Here is a 24,333-nt window from a genome sequence, read left to right on the forward strand (position 1 = left end):
AGTATTCATAGCCCTCAAATGATTCCACATATTGTTGTGTTACGGCCTGAATTCAAAATGGATGAAATGTATTTTATCTACACACAATACCTAATAAGGACAAAGTGAAAACATGTTTGTTTTTTTGCAAATGTATTGAAAATAAAATACAGAAATATATTTAATTTACATAAGTATTCACACCCCTGAGTCAATACATGTTAGAATCTCCGTTGGCAGCGATTACAGCTATGAGTATTTCTGGGGAAGTCTTTAAGAGCTTTGCATGCCTGAATTGGACAATATTTGCACATTATTCTTTTTTTAAATTCTTCAAGCTCTGTCCAGTTGGTTGTTGATCATTGCTAGACAGCCTTTTCAAGTCTTGCCATAGATTTTCAAGATGATTTAAGTAAAAATTGTAACTAGGCCATTCAGGAACATTCAATGGCGTCTTGGTAAGCAACTCCAGTGTATATTTGCCCTTGTGATTTATGTTATTGTCCTGCTGAAAGGTGAATGTGTCTCCCAGTGTCTGAACCAGGTTCTTCTCTAATAGTTTGCATGTGTTTAGCTCTATTCCATTTCTTTTTATCCTAAAAAAAGTCCCTAGTCTTGCCGAAGACAAGCATACCCATAACATGATGCAGACACCACCATGCTTGAAAATATGAAAAATGTGGTGGTCAGTGAGGTTGTGTGTTGGATTTGCCCCAAACATAACACTTTGTATACAGGACATGAAGTTAATTTCTTTGCCACATTTTTTGCAGTTTTACTTTAATGCCTTATTGCAAACAGGACTTATTTTATTCACTCTATCATTTAGGTTAGTATTGTGAAGGGCCTATAATGTTGTTCATCCATTCTCAGTTTTCCCCTATCACAGCCATTACACTCTGTAAACGTTTTAGTCACCTTCGGCCTTGTGGTGAAATCTCTGAGCGGTTTCCTTGAGTTAGTTAGAATGCCTGTATCTTTGTAGTGACTAGGCTTTGCAGGTTGTATCAATACACCCAATTAACTTCACCATGCTCAAACTAAGCACATTTTTACTCCTAAACTTATTTAGGCTTGCCATAAAAAAAAAATAGGGTTGAATACTCATTTCAGCTTTTCATTTTTTATAAATATGTAAACATTTCTAAAAACATAATTCCACTTTGACATTCTGGGCTATTGTGTGTAGGCCAGTGACACATCTAATCCATTTGAAATTCAGGCTGTAACAACAAAATGTGGAAAAAGTCAAAGGGTTTGAATACTTTCTGAAGGCCCTGTATTTCATCATCACAGCTAACACAAACAGATCTGGGACTTGGCTACCTTTAAAACACCCCATGTCCCCATAAACCAAAAAAATATCCCCTTAAACCACCCCTGATGCTGAGTAAGCCCATTCCTGGTCCTTCTCTTCCTCCATTGGCCCTCTGGCTCAGTACTCCTGGCCCTGGTAGCCAGCGGAGCCATCAAAGGCTGGCTCTGTGCTGGCCGCGGTGTCAATGTCGGCGGCATAGCTCGTGTAGTCAGTGCCCATGGGGGACGCAGCGTTGGGGTCGGCGGTGGGGTCAACGTACTCCTGGGAGAAGAGGGCCGAGTCAGCCCCCAGCTTGTACTTCTGAAAGCCCAGGAAGGCCTGCACCGCCTTCGGAGTAGAGAGGGTGTTATGCGGCAGGCAAACAATTGAAAAGGGAATGGGCAATAATATAGAGGCGATAGAAAAACAATGTATGCGTGGAGAAGGGAAGAGGGAGCCCCAGACCATAGGGGGCAGCGAGCAATTGGAAAGCGGATGGGCAACAACATGAAAGCAATAGCAAAAAAATGTTGTGGGCGAGGGGGACAAACAAGAAAAGTGGAGACATGGGGTTGTGTGGGTGGGATTTGAATATGACAGATGGGCAGAATGAGATGACACGATAGATGCAACCAATGATAGTGGGGGAGGGGGGGTATATCAGGTAACATGCCAGTGATTAAAAAAAGGTATGAAGTAAGGTTAGGAGGATGAATGGTAGTTAAACAAGGGTGGAATAACGAGAGAAAAAGAGAGAGGGAGAAAGGAGGAAGAGGGGAGGAGGATTAAGCCTGTTAGTCGGTTTTAAGTGGGGAGTGTCAAAACCGATACTGTCAGTGGTCCTGGAGTGACATAAGGAACCTTTCACCTGATCAGAAAACGTCTGATTTATTTCTTTTTAATCCAACAGTAACAATTTATCATGAATAATAAACATTCACAAATCATCCCAGTGTCATATACAAAGCAAAAATATCCAAACGAAAAGAAAACTCATAATACAAAATAACAGACAGATTCACATAGTGGTTGCAGCCAGCTGGACCTGGTAACACTAAACGCATGTCATTAAGCTGTAGTAGTTAGCTACAGCTGTGGCATGTGTGTATGGGGAAGCATAAGGCTAGATTAGGGAGAGGAGGAGAAAAGAGCTCATAGCTTTTCCTTCACAGATTTGTAGTTTTGGCATTGAAATAAAATGTGAAGAATTACTACATATCTAAGATACAATCTAACAAGGTTTGGGATCAAATTGGTATGAACTCTGTACATTTTTATCACTTTCTAATAATTTCCTGATTGAACATTTTCTGTAGGGCCACTTTGCATGGTTGGGATCAATCTAAATTGAATGGTACCACGGAATCAAATTATTTTATCAAAATAACACTTTACATAAAAATGAATTGAGACAACCAGCAAAGGTGAACATAGCTAAAATGGTGGATTACTATGCCAGGCAATGGAGAACCTGATATGTCAACAGTAGAATACCACCGTTTTAACCCCACAAAGACACTCATTTTTGGCAATGGTTTGATATCAAGGCACTTTGGAAGGGCAATCTGAATCTAGAAAGCAGATCCTAGCTGTAAACACTAGCCAATCATAGTAAACAAATACAAGGTACTCCTTCAATATGTTTGGCCATCTAAGGAGGACATCATTCAGACAGCCTGGACGGGAAGTTGGTGTGAGCGAAATAATGTGAGGGTCAGGATATCTATCATTAGGCTAGTGGTGGTGTGGGCTACGGAATGAACAGTTTGTTGTACTCTTCTTCGAACGACACTCTCTTTATCCTCTCCAGGGACAGCAGTGTCAGAGCACCCTAGAGAGAGACAAACAGGTCAGGGACAGTTATGGGATAGAAAGGGTGGTGAGGATGGGTGGTGAGGGTGGTCACCAGATACAATCCTTCCATAAAGTTATGTATCAGTCTAGAAAAAGCTTAAAAAAAGGTTGAGACAGAAGCAAAGATTAAATTGGCAGAGGTAGAAACTTAGATCTGAACTAACTAAAACAGAGATTAAGCATCATTGTATACAAAAATACAGCATAGACAAAGATTACAATTGAGAAAATGAGGAATCTAAACAGACCCAGAGAAGATAGAATTAGGAGAGAAAGCTCAGATCCAGGTTACAAAACAGCAGAAAAACAGAAGACAAGACACTTCTAAATATGATGAAAAAGCAGTGTTAAACAGAGCTAAGTTAAAGACTGACAAAGAGGAGCAGAATGTTATGACCCAGCTTCAGACAGAGCAGAATTAGAGCCTGATGAAGAAGGCAGAGCTGATATGTAAATCAATTTAATTGAAGGGGCACTGATGGAAAAATGTGATATGAATACATTTTGCGTAAGATAGATATTTTCTATTTTGTAGATGCACAAATGGCCATTACGCCAGACAGAAAGGTTGATGAAATGGAGGGCTGTTGTACTGTACGTACCCAGGTGAAGATGGAGAAAAAGGCGAAGGTAATGGCGGCTCGGGCTGCGTCCGCACCCTCCCTTAGAGGGTTGTCCTCCTCCTTGGCAACCTGCCACTGGTTGGCCAGGAAACAGAACCCCACAAACCAGACAAATGACCAGAATGCTACAGGAAGGATGGGGAGAGAGAGGGAAAAAAAGGGAGGGGGAGAATTACAAATGGAAACCATTAATACTATGGGTGGTAAAACTAAAGAAAAAAAATCTGTTCTTGAAATGTAATATCATACTCAGTAATACCACATTACAAATGTCATGCCAATAACAGACTGACATGAGTATGTTTGTGCATTATGAGCAACACCACAAAGGTCATGCAACAATAAAAAAAAAAAAAAATCAACTACTGATACACAACATATTTTGCAACCATTTTTACAAGCCTCAATAGCCTCACAGTAATCAAAGCTGAGCCTCAAAGGTCATAACGAGTATGTTAGGGTTTATCAGCCACACCACAGCTAACCAGAGGGGGGCACCTGTGCACATACAAAATGGCTCCTATAGTACTCAAGTCCACAATGTCCTAGAGCTGGGATTCAAATTCCAGGGCTCTGTTCCAATACTATTAATATGCATCCTTCTTTAATCCTTTCCTTGACGTAGTCACCCATCTGATATAATATAATTGGTGAGAGCAATGCAGTGAAAAGCTTGCTTCTATGCCAATCCAGTCACGTTGGAGTGATTACGTCAAGGAAAGGAGGAAGGAGAGATTCTACATTTTAAGAGTATACAGACAGGGCCCAGTACGCCTAATGGCTATTGAAGAAACCAGACTTTTATCAATGTCCATGTATTGATCCGTGTTTCCTAAGAGTTTAGAAAGGCTAAAGACAAAGGCCACATCCACCTCCCCTGAACCGAACCTTCACAGAGCACCCAGATAAACTGTGTGCCTCCAAACACACTCCAAACTCGTATCATGACCATCTTCTCAACAAAAACAATCCCTTTCTTTGCTGTTAACAAACACACAATCACCTCACGCATCCCCCAGTTAAACTCACACCAACAAGCCAAAACAACATCCTTCCTGTGTGGGGTGAAGTTGGTCAGTTTTGAATTTCCCCCAGTAATGGTTAAGGTTCGAATTGGGGGAGGAAAAGCTGTTCCTAGACTGGTGCCTAGGAGAAACTACACCCCAGAGCTTACCAGACACTCCAATGTCAGCAAGCACAGCCTTCTTGCGGTCCTTGACGCTGCTGATCTGGGGGAAGTAGACATCCAGGACCAGAAAGGCAGCACAGCTTAGGAAAGCCAGGGTTCCCATCCCCACTGCATAGTTACAGGCATTCTGGTTCCTGTTGAAGATGCAGAACTCCTCAATCTCGTCAGGCCGGTTCACATAGCCCTCGTTGGCTATACAGCCAAAGATCACGATGGAGAAGAGCTGGGGGAAGAAGAGAGGGAGGGTGTGAGAAAGAAGTTGATTGAGGAGAGAGGGTAGAGTAGGGAGAAAAGGAGAAATGCATAGGAGCAAAAGCCTGCAAAATCAGTAGCTCCAGGAGGACAGTTGGCAACTGCTGATCTACAGCACATGGTAGAAAAATCAATGTGGATGGTAAATCAGTTGCACAAGCTAATCCTTTTTGTATATCTGTTATACAGGCATATGAAAAGTATTGACATAACGTGGCAATCACTAATTCAATGACTTATCTTAGCAATTAACTATGTTTAATTAATTACATGATTAAATTAATATTGTAACAACTTGGGGCACCACGGGAAACTTATTTAACAAGTTATTATCTCCCGAATTAAAACTCTTATAAGATATATTCATATCTATAGATAAGTCAGTTATACATGTATTTTTAGCTCATCAGTCTCATTCTGAACGTCATAATATTCTATAAATCTGCACGAACCCTAGTCTACATGACTCGGCTTACACAAATTGGCTTAATTATTTATTTACTAACTAAATATTTATGCAGAAATACACACAGTATAGGTTGAATAATGAATTGAAAAGTCCCCAGTGCATTAACCCGATATGACGGCTGGTTACACAATGAAAGGGATGGGGAAAGAAAGAACGGGAGAAGAAGAGAAAAAGGAATTCAACTATCGTATATACAGTGGGGCAAAAAAGTATTTAGTCAGCCACCAATTGTGCAAGTTCTCCCACTTAAAAAGATGAGGCCTGTAATTTTCATCATTCGTACACTTCAACTATGACAGACAAAATGAGGAAAAAAAATCCAGAAAATCACATTGTAGGATTTTTAATGAATTTATTTGCAAATTATGGTGGAAAAATAGATATTTGGTCAATAACAAAAGTTCTCAATATCTCAATACTATCTCAATACTTTGTTATATACCATTTGTTGGCCATGACAGAGGTCAAACGTTTTCTGTAAGTCTTCACAAGGTTTTCACACACTGTTGCTGGTATTTTGGCCCATTCCTCCATGCAGATCTCCTCTAGAGCAGTGATGTTTTGGGGCTGTTGCTGGGCAACACGGACTTTCAACTCCCTCCAAAGATTTTCTATGGGGTTGAGATCTGGAGACTGGCTAGGCCACTCCAGGACCTTGAAATGCTTCTTATAAAGCCACTCCTTCGTTGCCCGGGTGGTGTGTTTGGGATCATGGTCATGCTGAAAGACCCAGCCACGTTTCATCTTCAATGCCCTTGCTGATGGAAGGAGGTTTTCACTCAAAATCTCACGATACATGTCCCCATTCATTCTTTCCTTTACATGGATCAGTCATCCTGGTCCCTTTGCAGAAAAACAGCATGCAACTCAGCATTCTTTGTCCTCCAAACACAACGAGATGAGTTTACCAAAAAGTTATATTTTGGTTTCATCTGACCATATGACATTCTCCCAATCTTCTTCTGGATCATCCAAATGCTCTCTAGCAAACTTCAGACGGGCCTGGACATGTACTGGCTTAAGCAGGGGGACACGTCTGGCACTGCAGGATTTGAGTCCCTGGCGGCGTAGTGTGTTACTGATGGTAGGCTTTGTTACTTTGGTCCCAGCTCTCTGCAGGTCATTCACTAGGTCCCCCCGTGTGGAGATTTTTGGTCACCGTTCTTGTGATCATTTTGACCCCACGGGGTGAGATCTTGCGTGGAGCCCCAGATCGAGGGAGATTATCAGTGGTCTTGTATGTCTTCCATTTCCTAATAATTGCTCCCACAGTTGATTTCTTCAAACCAAGCTGCTTACCTATTGTAGTTTCAGTCTTCCCAGCCTGGTGCAGGTCTACAATTTTGTTTCTGGTGTCCTTTGACAGCTCTTTGGTCTTGGCCATATTGGAGTTTGGAGTGTGACTGTTTAAGGTTGTGGACAGGTGTCTTTTATACTGATAACAAGTTCAAACAGGTGCCATTAATACAGGTAACGAGTGGAGGACAGAGGAGCCTCTTAAAGAAGAAGAAGTTACAGGTCTGAGCGCCAGAAATCTTGCTTGTTTGTAGGTGACCAAATACTTATTTTCCACCATAAATTTGCAAATAAATTCATTAAAAAAAATCCTACAATGTGATTTTCTGGATTTTTTTTCTCATTTTGTCTGTCATAGTGTAAGTGTACCTATGATGAAAATTACAGGCCTCTCTCATCTTTTTAAGTGGGAGAACTTGCACAATTGGTGGCTGACTAAATACTTTTTTGCCCCACTGTAGTTGAATAATACGCTCATCGTAAATATGGATATTTAGCACACTAACAACTGCTCATTGAGATTTAAAAATGCAACGCAAATATTGACGCTTGTATGTCTGTCTGTCATCTTGCTCTGTTGAAATCACCCGATCTGTCTGTGACGAATAGTTTGACAGAAAGTCTCGGGTTGTGTAAGTCTCTGGTTGTCCACCAGAGATCCCCATGTCCTTAGTAGTTGTAGTAGTAGCTTTCTTTGTTCTGGAAGTGTTCGTTACACTGGATACATCAGACATTCCAATGATCGTTTGATAAGATCTTCCTTGTGTCTTTGGTCAAATTTCTAGACTACTTTACATGCAGAGCGGCAGGCGGTGCATGTCTTAGTCTTCTTCACTCGTCGAGTCTCAGGAGGGTCTTGTAGTTTTAGACCATTTGTCACATATTCAGCTCGCGCTGCACGTATACTGGTCTAGTAGTTTTAAACCATTTTACACGTCAGTAGCAACCAGGCAATGTAGCTATGTAGCCACCACTCCACGCTGTCTGGTCTAATGTAAATTTAATTAGGAGTCCTTTAGAAGTACTCTGGAAAAAGGGCCGTTCCATCCTTTTGGCATAATGTCTGTGCTCATGTAGGCGTGGTTACTGACTGGCAACAGTTTAGGTAGAAACAATTATCATTTAGAAGGCTAAAATCACATTTCATCTTCCCACAAACAGTTTCATATTTAAATCATAAGTTTAACAACATTTTACAACCTGACAACTGGGACATATACATTTGTAGAGCAACTTATTTAGTTACACCGTTCTTAATGAAATCACAAAACAACAACTGATTTGACATGATTGTTGTTTGGAGCCCCAACAATCATTTCCCACATTATTTGTGTTAGAAATATTGTTTTAAATGTCCAACCTTTTGATGTTAAAGTTTTGGGGGCAGAGTCTTTCTACACACAAAGATTTGACTTCTCCATACTGCAGTGCACGAGACAGGAAGTTTACGACCAGTTGTCAAAGTCCTAGAACCAGCCCCACTTCATATCTGGTGGGAGAGAGGGGGGGGGGGCTCTCTTTGATCCTCACCCAGGAGGGAAAGTCATGACATTATTCAGACCCCTTGACTTTTTCCATGTTGTACTAAAATGTACAAAAAAAATCCTCATCAATCTACACACAATACCCCATAATGACAACTCAAGGACATTCAGAAACTTGTCCCGACACCACTCGTGCATTGTCTTGGCTGTGTGCTTAGGGTCGTTGCCTTGTTGGAAGGTGAACCTTCGCCCAAGTCGGAGGTCCTGAGCGCTCTAGAGCAGGTTTTCATCAAGGATCTCTGTACATTGCTCCGTTCAGCTCTCCCTCGATCCTGACTAGTCTCCCAGTCCCTGCCGCTGAAAAACATCCCCACAGCAGGATGCTGCCATCACCATGCTTCACCGTAGGGATGGTGCCAGGTTTCCTCCAGATGTGACACTTGGCATTCAGGCTAAATTAATTCAATATTGGTTTCAGACCAGACAATCTTGTTTTTATGATCTGAGAGTCCTTTTAGATGCCACTCCCAGCAGGCTGTCATGTGCCTTTTACTGAGGAGTGGCTTCCGTCTGGCCACTCTACCATAAAGGCCTGATCGGTAGAGTGCTGCAGAGATGGTTGTCCTTCTGGAAGGTTCTCCCATATCCTCAGAGGTCACCTCCCTGGCCAAGGCCCTTCTCTCCCGATTACTCAGTTTGTCCAGGCAGTCAGCTCTAGGAAGAGTTGAGGTGGTTCCAAACTTCTTCCATTTAAGAATGGAGGCCACTGTGTTCTTGGGGACCGTCAATGCTGCAGACATTTTTTGGTACCCTTCCCCAGATCTGTGCCTCGACAAAATCCGGACAATTCCTTTGACCTCATGTCTTGGTTTTTGCTCTGATATGCACTGTCAACTGAGGAACCTTATATAGAGAGGTGTGTGCTTTTCCAAATAATGTCCAATCAATTGAATTTACCACAGGTAGGCTCCAATCAAGTTGTAGAAACATCTCAAGGATGATCAATGGAAACAGAATGCTCAATTTCAAGTCTCATAGCAAAGGGTCTGAATACTTACGTAAATAAGGTATTTCTGTTTTCGCCTTGTCATTATAGGGTATTGTGGGTAGATTGACCATTTTTTCCCCCATCAATTTTAGAACAAGGCTGCAACATAACAAAATGTGGATAAAGTCAAGAGGTCCGAATACACTGTAGTAATGTATGACATCATGCAGAGTCACAACATGATCATGTCATCACACGTTGGGGTAAAATTAATCCAGAACCTACAAATCCACAGTCCCATTTTCACCCAGTTGTCTACATTCAGATACATGTATGGCAGTACCTGATCTGACACAAGTGTAGATGAAGGAAGATCCTAATGACACATGTGAAACAGTAAGCAAAGTCAAAACTGGCCCATCTTGCACCAATCCCAGTAACAACATCATAAAACCATCTAGCATTATAGCAGCATTAAAAACTTCTCCTCATTTAATTCACATACATTTGAAAAATGACTCATATACTGGAGTACATCCCAACTGTTTAGATCCAGGTTCAGGCCAGGGTTGATGTTTGTTTTGTTGATGATGAGATGGGATGATAGGGAGCTTGTGTATACTACTGCATCTATTGCGCTCAGGCACGTGCACAGTTAGGAGTCAACCTGTGTCCAGCATATTCCCCTTTGAACTCCCGTTCGACAAGTGCCCGTGGTGCTATAACTATTATTTTATGTATAAGGTTTTGTCGTTATTGTTCTGAACCCATTGCCCGCAAGTCGTTGTGACGTTGTCAAGTTCGCCAAACCCATCTGTTGGTTGCACCCGATGGTCTGCCCTGTACTGAGATTGCACACGCCCGATATCCAAACATGTCACCGGTCGAGTGTGTGTAGCAAGTCAACTAGTTTAAATATCAACAGTGCTGCCTCAGCAGCATAACATTTGATTAACACTTGATTAACATCATTATTAATATTTGGTCTGGTTGGCTGATACACGCAGCAGAGAAAGGCAGAAAGACAGGAGAGGAGCAGCTGCATCAATGACCCTCGCTCCGACCCAACTCCATCCCTTCCTCAGTAGTCAGCAGCAACCCAGGTAGTCTAGACTAGCTAACCACCCTGTAGTAAAATATCCACACAAGAGTTAGAAGACTATAAATATTATGAAATGATCTTTAAGAGCATTTAAGATAGCTAAATCCCAATCAGCAACATAAAAATCCAGCTAGTTAACAAGCAGTTTTACATCAATCATCAACAATCAGCTGATAGCCCTCCCTCTTTTCCCAATGTCAGTTGGAGCACCTGCCCACTGAAAGATCTGTACACCGCCCTGACTCCACTTGTGGTGTGTATATAATGTGTGTGTTTGTGTATTCCCCACCACCGGCAACCACATCCAGCATTAGGCATGTGAGGAGGTAGCGTGGGGGGTGTCCTGGAAAAGTCCTGCGGTTTTAACAGCTGGCCTCTTCAGACAGCCCTGTGTGCTCGCACACACATATATGTGTGTATGTGTGAGAAAGACAGAGCAAGCATGAGGGAGTGGGGTGGTGGTGGTATGACAGAGCATCTCTGATGTAATTGGTCTGATGTGTTGGTGGCTGGCAAGCAACCAGATGAGTGGATAAAAGCACAACATGTAAGAGAAAAAGGAGAGGAGAGAGAGTGAGGAAGAAGAAGAAAGCTAAAGTAATGGCCTTTAGCCTTCTTTCAACGTGCATCTTCCCCATTGAACTATCATTAGCTGTGCTGAAGCTGGCCCACCTTGGTTGGCAGGAACTCCCAACACCTCAGGCTTATAACCTACTGAGTGCTGTACATTCACTGCTCTTTGACTAAACTAATATTCACATTCAATTTGAATATGCTACCGTCGACACACAAACAATATATATTGTATATACGAACAATATATACACACACACACACACACACACACATATATATATATATACATACACACACACACACACACACACATATACATAAACAGTGGGGAGCTGGCGATTTTGCAGGTTTTCCTACTTACAAAGCATGTAGAGGTCTGTATTTTAAAAAAATCATAGGTACACTTCAACTGTGAGAGACGGAATCTAAAACAAAAATCCAGAAAAATCACATTGTATGATTTTTAAGTAATTAATTTGCATTTTATTGCATGACATAATTATTTGATCACCTACCAAACCAGTAAGAATTCCGGCTCTCACAGACCTGTTCGTTTTTCTTTAAGAAGCCCTCCTGTTCTCCACTCATTACCTGTATTAACTGCACCTGTTTGAACTAGTTACCTGTATGAAAGACACCTGTCCACACACTCAATCAAACAGACTCCAACCTCTCCACAATGGCCAAGACCAGAGAGCTGTGTAAGGGCATCAGGGTTAAATTGTAGGCCTGCACAAGGCTGGGATGGGCTACAGGACAATAGGCAAGCAGCTTGGTGAGAAGGCAACAACTGTTGGCGCAATTATTAGAAAATGGAAGAAGTTCAAGATGACGGGCAATCACCCTCGGTCTGGGGCTCCATGCAAGATCTCACCTCGTGGGGCATCAATGATCATGAGGAAGGTGAGGGATCAGCCCAGAACTACACGGCAGAACCTGGTCAATGACCTGAAGAGAGCTGGGACCACAGTCTCAAAGAAAACCATTAGTAACACACTATGCCGTCATGGATTAAAATCCTGCAGCGCACGCAAGGTCCCCCTGCTCAAGCCAGCGCATGTCCAGGCCCGTCTGAAGTTTGCCAATGACCATCTGGATGATCCAGGAGGAGGAATGGGAGAAGGTCATGTGGCCTGATGAGACAAGAATAGAGCTTTTTGGTCTAAACACTCACCGTGTTTGGAGGAAGAAGAAGGATGAGTACAACCCCAAGAACACCATCCCAACCATGAAGCATGGAGGAGGAAACCTAATTCTTTGGGGATGCTTTTCTGCAAAGGCGACAGGACGACTGCACCGTATTGAGGGGAGGATGGATGGGGCCATGTATCGTGAGTTCTTAGCCAACAACCTCCTTCCCTCAGTAAGAGCATTGAAGATGGGTCGTGGCTGGGTCTTCCAGCATGACAACGACCCAAAACACACAGCCAGGGCAACTAAGGAGTGGCTCCGTAAGAAGCATCTCAAAGTCCTGGAGTGGCCTAGCCAGTCTCCAGACCTGAACCCAATAGAAAATCTTTGGAGGGAGCTGAAAGTCCGTATTGCCCAGCGACAGCCCCGAAACCTGAAGGATCAGGAGAAGGTCTGTATGGAGGAGTGGGCCAAAATCGCTGCTGCAGTGTGTGCAAACCTGGTCAAGAACTACAGGAAACGTATGATCTCTGTAATTGCAAACAAAGGTTTCTGTACCAAATATTAAGTTCTGCCTTTCTGATGTATCAAATACTTATGTCATGCAATAAAATGCAAATTAATTACTTAAAAATCATACAAATGTGATTTTCTGGATTTTTGTTTTAGATTCCGTCTCTCACAGCTGAAGTGTACCCATGATAAAAATTACAGACCTCTACATGCTTTGTAAGTAGGAAAACCGTTGAAGTTACAAGGTGAACTGAATGCTGAATACTACTGCATATAACCAGATCAAGGGGGCACTTCATGTTATTACATTCTCAATGCTTTAAGTGCTCACATGCTTGTTAGCATCTCTTCACAATGCCTAGTTTCAACTGTCCAGTATTTACAGTTGAAGATGGAAGTTTACATACACCTTAGTCAAATACATTTCAACTCAGTTTCACAATTCCTGACATTTAATCCTAGTAAAAAATCCCTGTTTTAGGTCAGTTAGGATCACTACTTGATTACAAGCATTTCGCTACACTCGCAATAACATCTGCTAACCATGTGTATGTGACAAATACAATTTGATTTGAATTGAAGAATGGGAAATGTCAGAATAAGAGTAGAGAAATAATTATTTCAGCTTTGATTTATTTCATCACATTCCCAGTGGGTCAGAAGTTTACTCAATTAGTATTTGGTAGCATGGCCTTTAAATTGTTTAACTTGGGTCAAACATTTCGGGTAGCCTTCCACAAGCTTCCCACAATAGGTTGGGTGAATTTTGGCCCATTCCTCTTGACAGGGCTGGTGTAACTGAGTTAGGTTTGTAGGCCTCCTTGCTCGCACACGCTTTTTCAGTTCTGCACACACATTTTCAATAGGATTGAGGTCAAGGCTTTGTGTCGGCCCCTCCAATACCTTGACTTTGTTGAACTTATGCCATTTTGCCACAACTTTGGAAGTATGCTTGGGGTCATTATCCATTAGGAAGACCCATTTGCGACCAAGCTTTAACTTCCTTACTGATGTCTTGATGTTGTTTCAACATATCCACATAATTTTCCTTCCTTATGACACCATCTATTTTGTGAAGTGCACCAGTCCCTCCTGCAGCAAAGCACCCCCACAACATGATGCTGGCACCACTGTGCTTCACAGTTGGGATGGTGTTCTTCATTTTGCAAGCCTCCCCCTTTTTCCTCCAAACATAACGATGGTCATTATGGCCAAACAGCTCAATTTTTGTTTCATCAGACCCGAGGACATTTCTCCAAAAAGTACAATCTTTGTCCTCATGTGCAGTTGAAAAACGTAGTCTGGCTTTTTTTAATGGTGGTTTTGGAGCAGTGGTTTCTTCCTTGCTGAGCGGCCTTTTAGGTTATGTTACTTTGGTATCGGTTTCTTCCAGCAGCTTCACAAGGTCCTTTGCTGTTGTTCTGGGATTGATTTGCACTTTTCGCACTAAAGTACTTTCATCTCTAGGAGACACAATGCGTCTCCTTCCTGAGCGGTATGACTGTTGCGTGGTCCCATTATACTTGCGTACTATTGTTTGTACAGATGAACGCTGTACCTTCAGGCATTTAGAAATTGCTCCCAAGGATGAACCAGACTTGTGGAGGTCTACCATTTTCTTTCTGAGTTCTTGGCTGATTTATTTTGATTTTCCCATGATGTCAAGCAAAGAGGCACTGAGTTTGAAGGTAGGCCTTGAAATACATCCACAGGTACACCTCCAATTGAAGCTTCTAAAGTCATGACATCATTTTCGGGAATTTTCCAAGCTGTTTAAAAGGCCACTTAGTGTATGTAAACTTCTGACCCACTGGAATTGTGATACAGTGAATGATAAGTGAAAATCTGGAAACAATTGTTGGAAAAATGACTAAAGTAGATGTCCTAACCGATTTGCCAAAACTATAGTTTGTTAACAAGAAATTTGTGGAGTGGTTGAAAAACAAGTTTTAAATGACTCCAACCTAAGTGGATGTAAACTTCCCACTTCAACTGTATATGAAGATTGCATCCTTGCCTCCTTTCCATGTTCTGAAAAAAATAAAAATAAATAGAGTGCTGCTATCTGCTCCATAATTTCCTGCTTGCTTCCACCCCATTATTTGATCATCTTCCTTTGCTGTCATTTTTCATCCCAAACTCCTCTAAACCATGCTTTATAGCTCATATTGTAAGCATTTCATTGTACAGTTTACACTGTATCCTGTGCGGATGACAAACTTTGATTTGAAAATGCAAAGAGGATAGAGATTTGTTTGTGGACATGATCTGGTTGTAAATCTGTGAATTCCATACTCTCTAGTTGTCTGCTGGTGTGGTCTCCCTCCTGGTCCATTCACCTACTCAAATATATAATTACCAGGCTAGCAGCACAGCTCTCAGGCCTGTCTGGATCACAAGGCCCCAGCACCTCATAGACGTATGAAAGCAGGCATTGTGGCTGGCACCACGTGGGGTCCTGATCTTGTGATCATCAGCAGCCTTTCATGCTCCATATTAAGGCTGAGGGAATTTAGTGTTTGTGTGTGTGTGTATGTTTATCATGTGATCAAAAAAATAATACATTTATGCACGACTTTCTCAAGATGAGCAGCACTGGCTTTCTGTTACAGTTTCACTGCCGCACCACTACCACAACCTAACAATTAAATTCATCCAAAAGATACATGTTGGATTACTGTCAGAGTCCCAGTGTGTGCCTATTAGTGTGCAGGATGTCTTTCAGGCAGGCCTACCAGTCAATAAATCAATCAGGCTTTTGCACACCATTACAGCTAGAGCCCCTTAGCTTTGCTGCAAGCTACAACCGAGGCCTACAGAGGCACTTTCCTCTTGCGGTCATAGCAATACTGTGAGCAGACTGCACTGGATGCCCTCTCGCTCTCTGAATCTCCTTGTGCTAGTCTCCCTCAGTCAGTGTATTCTCCTCCATCATGGAGTACCACTGATACAGATGTTGATTGAGATGTACATAAAGGAGTCCTTGACAAAGAAACATGGACACACACACAGACTGCTTGCTGGCCGAGCACCACATTTCTGCCCTCCCCCACAATAATTCCATTTTAATCTCTGTGACCTTGTGTTCACACACAGAGAGACAGAGAGAGAGAGAGTGAAAGGTGGAACAACCAAGACTGACAGATTCTTTGAGTCACAAGACCAGAAGTCTTTCTCCATACTAATGCACACATAAGTACTACCAGGAAACCAGAAATGCCAACTCCCTATATACAGATGGGTAGCTGAATATAGGCCTAACATGAAGTTGCAGGTGTGCATGTTAATGCATAAGTAGCAGACAGCTCAACAAAAGCACAGGAGGAAAAGGCACATCCTTCTGAGACAAACCAACCATCAAACCCAATTTCTGCTGCTGTGGAAATATCAATGGAACTATGTTTTCAACTGGTTACAGTAATTTCAACGAAACAGTGCAAAAACAGAATGAAAAACGGTTACAAAATGAAAACCGATTGCTAGAGCAAGGTCGGCAATAGCAACTTCAAAACAAAACACTAAACAGTGTTTTTGAACACACCACTACCTACTACAACCCTGTTCCTGGAAAGCTAAGAGAGGTCCATATTCTCCACCGGTCTTCTCAGAGTAGATTGGCCTCAACTACTTACATCATAAGCCCTTACAAAATTCCCCCGCCCATCTCTACCTAAAGGCTGTGGTGAAAACTCTGTGCCCAGTAGAGCGTCTAGATCCAGATGCTGGTCTTGGCAGGAGGAACAACTCAATGACACCAATGGCATCCTGGTTTTGGGTAACTGTATATGAGCTCCGCTCCAATGAGCCGCATACACACAGAATCAGAGGTCCTCTCCACATCACAGCGAATCATCGTCACACAAATAACAAGGAGAGAGGGAAGGAAAGGAGACGGCTAGTCGGGAATGTAGTGCTCATAACAGAGAAGAGAAAGATAGGGTTGCTATTGGGGAGGTGAAGTGCAGCTTCAATGACATTTAGCTGCTGTACCGTAGTGTATATATACATTCATGGCACACACACATTCCATTTAAACTGTCAAAAGAAAAAGAGAACAAAGGTTATCAATTTGCTAGCTGAAAAATAACAGAGGGTCATCCAAAACATGAACACTAGTTCACATTTCACCAGGGCAAAGTCCCAGCAGAGTCTTCTAGCTCATTAGCTCAACAGATGCTGGGAATTGTTAGATATCCTACCAACATACGACTACTACTAATACTCGACAGACTTCCATTCGATCGACACATTTCGGGGTATCCCTCCTGGCCTCTAGTTAATATGTGAAAAAGAAACCACTGCACACTGGGGCTCTTGGTAACTCCAACAAGGTTTAAGGGGTGTCAATCAACATTGCGGTCTAATGAGACCATGGTCAATCAGGGTCATGTTCAAATAAAAAAATCCAATCAAATTTAACTAGTCACGTTTTGTTAAGAACAGGTGTACACTCACAATGAAATGCTTACTTACGGGTCATTTTCCAACAATGCAGAGTTATAGATAAAATGTCATCAAAATTAAATAGTGACAGTAATAAATACACAGTGATTTTCAATAAAGATAAAAAAATAACATGGCTATATAGTACCAGTACAGAGTCTATGTGCAGGGGTACGAGGTAATTGAGGTAGCTGTGTACATATAGGTAGGGGTAAAGTTACTAGGCAACAGGGTGGATGATAAACAGTAGCAGAAACCTATGTGGTGAGTGTGTGTAAAATAGTTAGTGCAACAACAAAAAAGCCAACGCAGTCAACGCCATTTGATTAGCTATTTAGCAGTCTTGTTTAGCAGTCTTATGGCTTGGGGGTAGAAGCTGTTCAGGGTCCTGTTGGGTCCAGACTTGGTGCACTGGTACTGCTTGCTGTGCGGCATAAGAGAGAACAGTCTGTGGTTTGCAGCAGGACACACTGTAGCAAAACGTTTTGCAACAAAAAACAAAGACAAGTTCCAGGTAGTAACTCCACATTCAAAAAAACATCTCTCCTTACTGAACATGGTTTGGAAAGCAAGCAGAGGAGAGGAGGTCAAAAAGCTCAACATCCAAACCCTGTCACCTTTTAAATGTTACATACCAAACAGACATTACGTCAACATTTCAAATAATGTTCTTATGTCCCCAGCATCACTGCCAAACACCGGTGCAAAGTCTGACCATGGAAATGCACTAATAGTGCTCCGGTTATAGTGACCCCGACATCTGAATGAACATGCCACACACACACACACACCTAATGCAGTACCATCAACTATGGTGGAGCGTCATCAGGCCAGTGCAGTAGAGTTTGGCTCGGCTCTGGTCATTATTGTGAGTAGGGTATAAGTGTCTATTTTATTTTATTTCATTGTGTCTCTGTGCCTAATTGGTCAATTAAAATCAGTAACAACATTGACAAAGTAGCAGACATTGCAGCCCTCCAGGACCGGAGACCCACCAAAAGAAAATACTTCTCCATTTCCAGGTGTCCATCTACTGTATTAGCTCAATAAAGCTTGTATTGATCTGGTGACTGAGGAGTTTCTCAATGGGACACCATCATGTATCATCATCCAACATCACTCGACAGATCCCAGTGACATCATTAACATGAGTACTAGAGAAAAATAACCGTTATTCAGAGAATGCCCCATGGAACGAAGAAAAACAACATTCCCTCATGACTCGCAAGCGCATGACTATTCTATTTGCTCAGACAAAGGCTTCACACTGAAAAGGTAGCAGATGATCGGACAAGGAAAAGAAAGCTGAACTAAAAGGGGGCTGATAGGATGTACTAAACTGTCATGTCACATGACCTATAACACCCCTAGTTACAAGGTCGCCATGATACAAAGACCCAGCCATTCTAAAGGCCGTCCCTGTCCACTTCCTCTGGTGAATAACGTACTTGTGTCGTGAGCAAGCCTCCTCTCATGTGTCCCCATTCCTCCCTCCCTTTCTCATGAGTGGGCTTGCCGGTGACATCTTTCCGGTGGTCTCTGACAGTCGTCATGCCAACACAGCAGACCTCAATCAGCCAATCAGGATCTCGGTTGGGGAAGGGGGGGGTCCACCTCCCTCTCATACTGAAGAGAAAACTGTGGTCCAGAAAGTTAATACTAACCTATCATCATCATCATCATCATCACACAGAGGGCTACAATGGCAGATTTTAAAATGGGAGGGGCTGAGCTTACATTCCCCTTCTCGATGTTAAATGGCAGATTTCTCTCCACCAAGACAAGTGTGTTAGTGTCCATCTTTGTTTTGTTTAGCCTTAGTACTCATGAAAGCAGGTTGTCTGATCACACATTTCTGGATCTTAGCTGAATGAGGAATAAAACCTCTCCATGATCATTGGAGTTCCCTCCCCAATCTGCTGCATTCCTTTATAGTGTTGTACACCTTTTCTCTAATTGCTATGCCAGACAGACAAGACAAGACCAGACCAGAACAGACAGACAGACAGGACAGATGTGGGAAGTATTTGTTACATGTATTTGAAATATGTTTTAAATTACTTGAGTATTTTCTCATTTGTATTGCACTGGGCTAGACTACACTCCAATGTATTTTGTAACAAGATAGTTTCGAGAGTTATCATTTGTATTTTCAAAATACTTTTCTATACAATTTTTTTAATTTAAATAGTGGTTCAACATTTTGTGGCCCTTTTTCACCCTGCATTGGTATCAGAAGTCTGATAGAACTATGGTGTGATAAGAGTGTATGCTAAATTAACTAAATATAAAATGTACATGTAAAAATTAACAAATGCAAAGCATGCTGAGTATTATTCTAATGAGCCCCCCCCCCAAAGGCTAATAATAATATTAATAAATAATACCCAGTGTGCTCTGCAGTTCATTTAGGTAGGTTCATTTTCACAACTACACTTAGGTAATTTTGCAGACACTCTTATCCAGAGTGACTTAGTCGCTGCACTCAACTAATCTAGATTAACAACATATCACAGTCATAGCAAGTAAATGTTTCTATAAACATTACTCGGAATGTAGTTGCTGTTGGGGCTGCCTACTTGCAAATTTATTTCTGAATTTAAAAATATACCAAATACATGCATTTTTATTAAATACATTTCAAACTACAAGCATTTTGTAGTTTATTTTGAAACATTGATCTTTATGGTATTTTGTACCCCCCTTTCCCTGCACTCACACATACACACACTCTTGAGAGATGCTGTGTCGTCTTAGGCTTGGCTATTGATTACTACAGCTATTAGGCCTATTTGGAAACATCGATTCACTATGCATGATGCAGGTCTCAGATCTAAATGAAACTCCAGGGTGAGAGCAAATCAATTATTTTTGTCTTTCTGTTTATTTTAGATACAAAACAATAGCCTTCACGTCCAATTACATCTGTTCGCAACAATAATGGCCTGAGAACCTGCACACGTGTAGCCAACAGCAGACAGGAATCTTTGTCTCCAGTAATTGAACCTTGCGGTCCGCAGGCACTGACGAGGCGCCAGGCTCGTGCCGCCACTGTATCTGAGGTTGTAATATACAGCCTCCAAAGCCTTGTCCTTGCTAACACTTTAAATCCTAAGCTTGCTGATCATTGTCTGTGTAAATACTAGCTTACAAAGGCCTTGTCACTACTAATTGTGCACAAAGAGTTCAATAATAACAATAACGTTAAAGGGATACTTCCAGATTTTGGCAATGAGGCCCTTTATCTAGTCAGATGAACTTGTCGATACCATTTTTATGTCTCTGTGTCCAGTATGAAAGAAGTTAGAGGTAGTTTTGCGAGCCAATGCTAACTCGAGTTACCCATAGACTTCCAGTCATTGCGCTATCTACTAGCATGCTCATTACTAAAATCCCCAAATATCCCTTTAACGAGAGGAAATCAAGCTCTGGTTATCACATTGATTTGTGGCGGACTGAAAATCATTCCATGCTTGACTATTGAGTTCTGAGATGGTTCAAAAATAGCCTGTCTGCATTTACACAGACAAAATCTTTTGCAGAGTAATGGTCTTTTGACCAATCAGATCAGATTAATATCAGAATTGACCTGGTCTCAGACTAGACGTAACATGGTAAACAAAAATATGTCCCGCTCAAATTAGTATATGTTATGCTACGTTTGGTATGGTTACCAGTACCAGATAATTGGCCAACGTTAGCTAAAAATGCCAACATCTACATCGGCCCGATGTCTAGTTTAACGCCGATGAGCAAAACCGATGTCAAAGCTGACATGCAAACCTATATAACTTAGGTACATGACGTAATGACGCCACATAAAATGTTGCGCTACACAGCATTCCTAACCTAGACAACAATGTCAGCTATGTGGATCGAGGAGTCAACAAGTCGAGCAGTCATTTGAAAGAGTCAGAACATTTCAGCGAGACAACTCAAAAGGCGAAATCCATTAATGCCAAGATAATGGAATTCATTGCCATTGACAATCAACCGTTCTCTGTCGTGGGTGAAGTCGTATTTCATGCTAATGAATGTTGTGATTCTCATACTGCTGCTGCATTTGAGAACATGTTTGAAACTTGGAACCATGAACACACTAGCTAGCGCCATTCAAACAACTGACTCGAGAAATAAGCTCATCAACTGAGTCTGCAGCAGACGTGATACCCTCGGTCATGGCATTGAAACGCCTGATTAACAGGCATTCTCTCTTTACTGTGTCACCACCATGCTCGATGCTATGTACAAGGACCGCTACTTCGATGCAGACAAGAAACAGGGTTTACGTGAAATGTTATATGCACAGCTGGACAAGATGGAAATGGACACAGACAGTGCATACTGAGGAAGAGAAGCCATGGACAGACAGAGCTGAAACTTCACTGCTTGACATGTATGATGAAATCCTGGTTGAGAATGGAACGACTAAACAAATGAACAATGAAACAGCACAGCAAGTAAGTGAAAGAAATAGGTTTTGATTATGTTTTCCTGCTAATGGGGACATAAATAAATGCCAACAAAATAACTTTTTGGTCAGTGTGGTGTGAGTGTGTAACCTTTATTTAACTATTTAACTTTATTTAACACTTAAGAACAAATTCTTATTTACAATGATGGCCTACCCTGGCCAAACTCGGACGACGCAGGGCCAATTGTGCGCCGCCCTATGGGACTCCCAATCACAGCCGGATGTGATACAGCCTGGATTCAAACCAGGGACTGTAGTGACACCTCTTGTACAGAGATGCAGAGCCTTATACCGCTGCGTCCATGTGTGTGTGCTAACTATTTAACTGTACTACAATGCTGGCCTTCCTCTTTTATCTAAACTTACAGTGCATCTAGTATGACAAAAATAAAGAATTTACACGTAAATATAAATTATCCGACCTACATTATATTTGGCCTAGACTTTAGACGTTATTATAAATTATCCGACCTACATTATATTTGGCCTAGACTTCAGATGTTAATATAAATTATCCGACCTACATTATATTTGGTCTAGACTTTAGACGTTAATATAAATTATCCGACAGACACTTTTTTTTCTACTTTGCAACTACTTAGCGTGTTAGCTAACCCCCATCCTTAACGTTAGCCACCTATCTACCAAGCTAATGTTATTGGAATTCGTAACATATCATGCATATTGCAAATTCATAACACATTGTATTAATTGCAATTCGTAAAATATCGTGAATTGTAATTCATAACATATCATACGAAATAGATGGACATCCACAAATTAATAAATACTATACCATTTTGGTTAAATATGTTACGTCTACCCCGGATTCCACGTTGGCCTGTGTAAACACAGCCTGTTAAAAGGGGCAATCTGCAGTTACTACATCCATTTCTGGACAAACAAATTATTGATATGTACCTATTGTTCTTGAAGAATATAATTTATAAATGCCTCATGAGCGTAACTCAACTGTCAAAATATAAGCTTTTCTTACTCCAATGTTTGTAAACAAAATAAATGTAAACAAACACCATACAGCCTCAAAAAAATGGTTCAAACTATAATTGTGATATCATGGATGGTCAGGTCAGTCCTTGCATCCATAGCTCGGTCTATGAACATGATTGGTTACATTACTCCAGCCCCATTCCTCAGCTTTTTAGCGATACAGTGGCTGGGTGTGTGGCTTTGTTATTGTTTCAACTACTGATTGCTACTTTAACTGACATTTAGTAGTCTATAAAATAGGGGTCTTTAATTCAGTGGTAGCCATAACATTTTAATTGAACACATATGGTTTTCAAGACAAGGTAGCTATAGTCAGTAGTGAAATATTATGATAGTCTGAAAACAATCATATTTATTCTGTGCGTCCCATTAACGTCCTTCCACTCAAATGTGTGCGTAAGCAGGGTATATAGCCTAGCCTATGGGGTTAACAGATTGTCTACTAATCAATCGGTTTGCTTTTAAATCCTACACATTGCTCGACTGTTTGTAGATATTTTGCTGTACACACACAAACCACCCGTGTCATCCACTCTTGAAATGTTAAAACGACGTGCTCAAATAAACGACACAAAACATGACCACTCACTCACCCAGCACACAAGCCGAAGGATCGTTTGAGGCTGTTGAAAGAACGTCAATGGGTCGAAAGCTCCTCCAGCCTTCCCCGCACCGTATGCTTGCATCCCTTGCATCACCCCCTCCATCTTCAGCTGCGGCTGGTGGTGATTTCCCCGTCTCGGAATTCAGTACCCAGTCTAAGACGTTAAATTACGTGGGTTTGTGCGCTCGTTCAGTGTACTGACCTTGGTATTATTACAACGCAGCCCGTTGTAACGGGATTGACTCGGTTTTAATTGATCCTAGTCTCTGCTCTGCCCTTTTGCCAATCCAAAACCTTCCGAACGTGGCTGCTTTCTGTGGTTTTGAAGCTAATTTATTTCCCTCAACAGCCTGTTCCCCTTCTAGGTTCCCTTTCTCATCTAAAGGGTTGAGAGAAAGAAGCCGAGCAGAGACGCATTCTTGTGAGTAGCGAGTGCGCGCATACGGCACAGTCAAGTTTTTGACGCGCACTCACTCTCGACATCACAGCAAGCTCCTTGCCATTTTATTTTTACAGAGTCGCGCTCCTAACATAAAACATGATCTTATTCAATAACGGGGAAATAAACCTATCACTATTTAAAAAATAAGCCTGCACGCTAGGACTTGAAGAGGGGAGAAACAAGCCCACTCACTACAGGCTCACATATTTATTATATGCGTGGGTGACCAGCGATCTCTCCCTGATTTACAAATTGGATCAACTGCTTTGCTCAATCTGTTCGTCTCCCCAGTCTACCGTGTCGGAGAGGCCCATGCCACCTGGCGGATAACTATTGGCAGTGGCTCTCACGAGGCAAAACATTGTTCATGACTATGTATTGTGTTGTGTTTAAATCTAGAATGTATCGTTCAAGTAATTTACTGACTCGTGTTTTTTAGTCCAGGGCATAAAGAGCCACCCAGAGACATATCCCATGAAAATGAGTAAAGCCTGCAAATCCCGAGGTATAATTATATTTAATGAGAAATTATGACATTACCACGAAAATATAGACTTATAAGCCTATTGCTTTTTGTTCTTCAGAGCCAACTGAATGACATTAGGA

At 41.7% G+C, this 24,333-nt stretch overlaps 1 protein-coding gene across 2 annotated transcripts; it reads right to left on the minus strand.

Annotated features, from left to right (window-relative positions):
• Positions 1 to 1,225: 1,225 nt before the first annotated feature.
• Positions 1,226 to 23,839, minus strand: LOC112225891 (synaptogyrin-1). Of its 2 annotated transcripts, none has more exons than XM_024390008.2 (4): positions 23,275 to 23,839; positions 4,928 to 5,165; positions 3,733 to 3,878; positions 1,226 to 1,624 (listed from the first exon to the last, which is right to left on the minus strand). In XM_024390008.2, exons 1-4 carry the CDS (start codon positions 23,386 to 23,388, stop codon positions 1,415 to 1,417), a joined length of 708 nt encoding a protein of 235 aa, XP_024245776.1. In that variant the 5' UTR covers positions 23,389 to 23,839; the 3' UTR covers positions 1,226 to 1,414. The 2 variants fall into 2 exon arrangements, with proteins under 2 accessions (XP_024245776.1, XP_024245778.1); XM_024390010.2 differs by lacking the exon at positions 1,226 to 1,624 and adding an exon at positions 2,149 to 3,107 and having other exon boundaries at positions 23,275 to 23,780.
• Positions 23,840 to 24,333: the final 494 nt, after the last annotated feature.

This window comes from Oncorhynchus tshawytscha, linkage group LG27 (assembly GCF_018296145.1).
Source record: "Oncorhynchus tshawytscha isolate Ot180627B linkage group LG27, Otsh_v2.0, whole genome shotgun sequence".
NCBI lineage: Eukaryota > Metazoa > Chordata > Actinopteri > Salmoniformes > Salmonidae > Oncorhynchus > Oncorhynchus tshawytscha.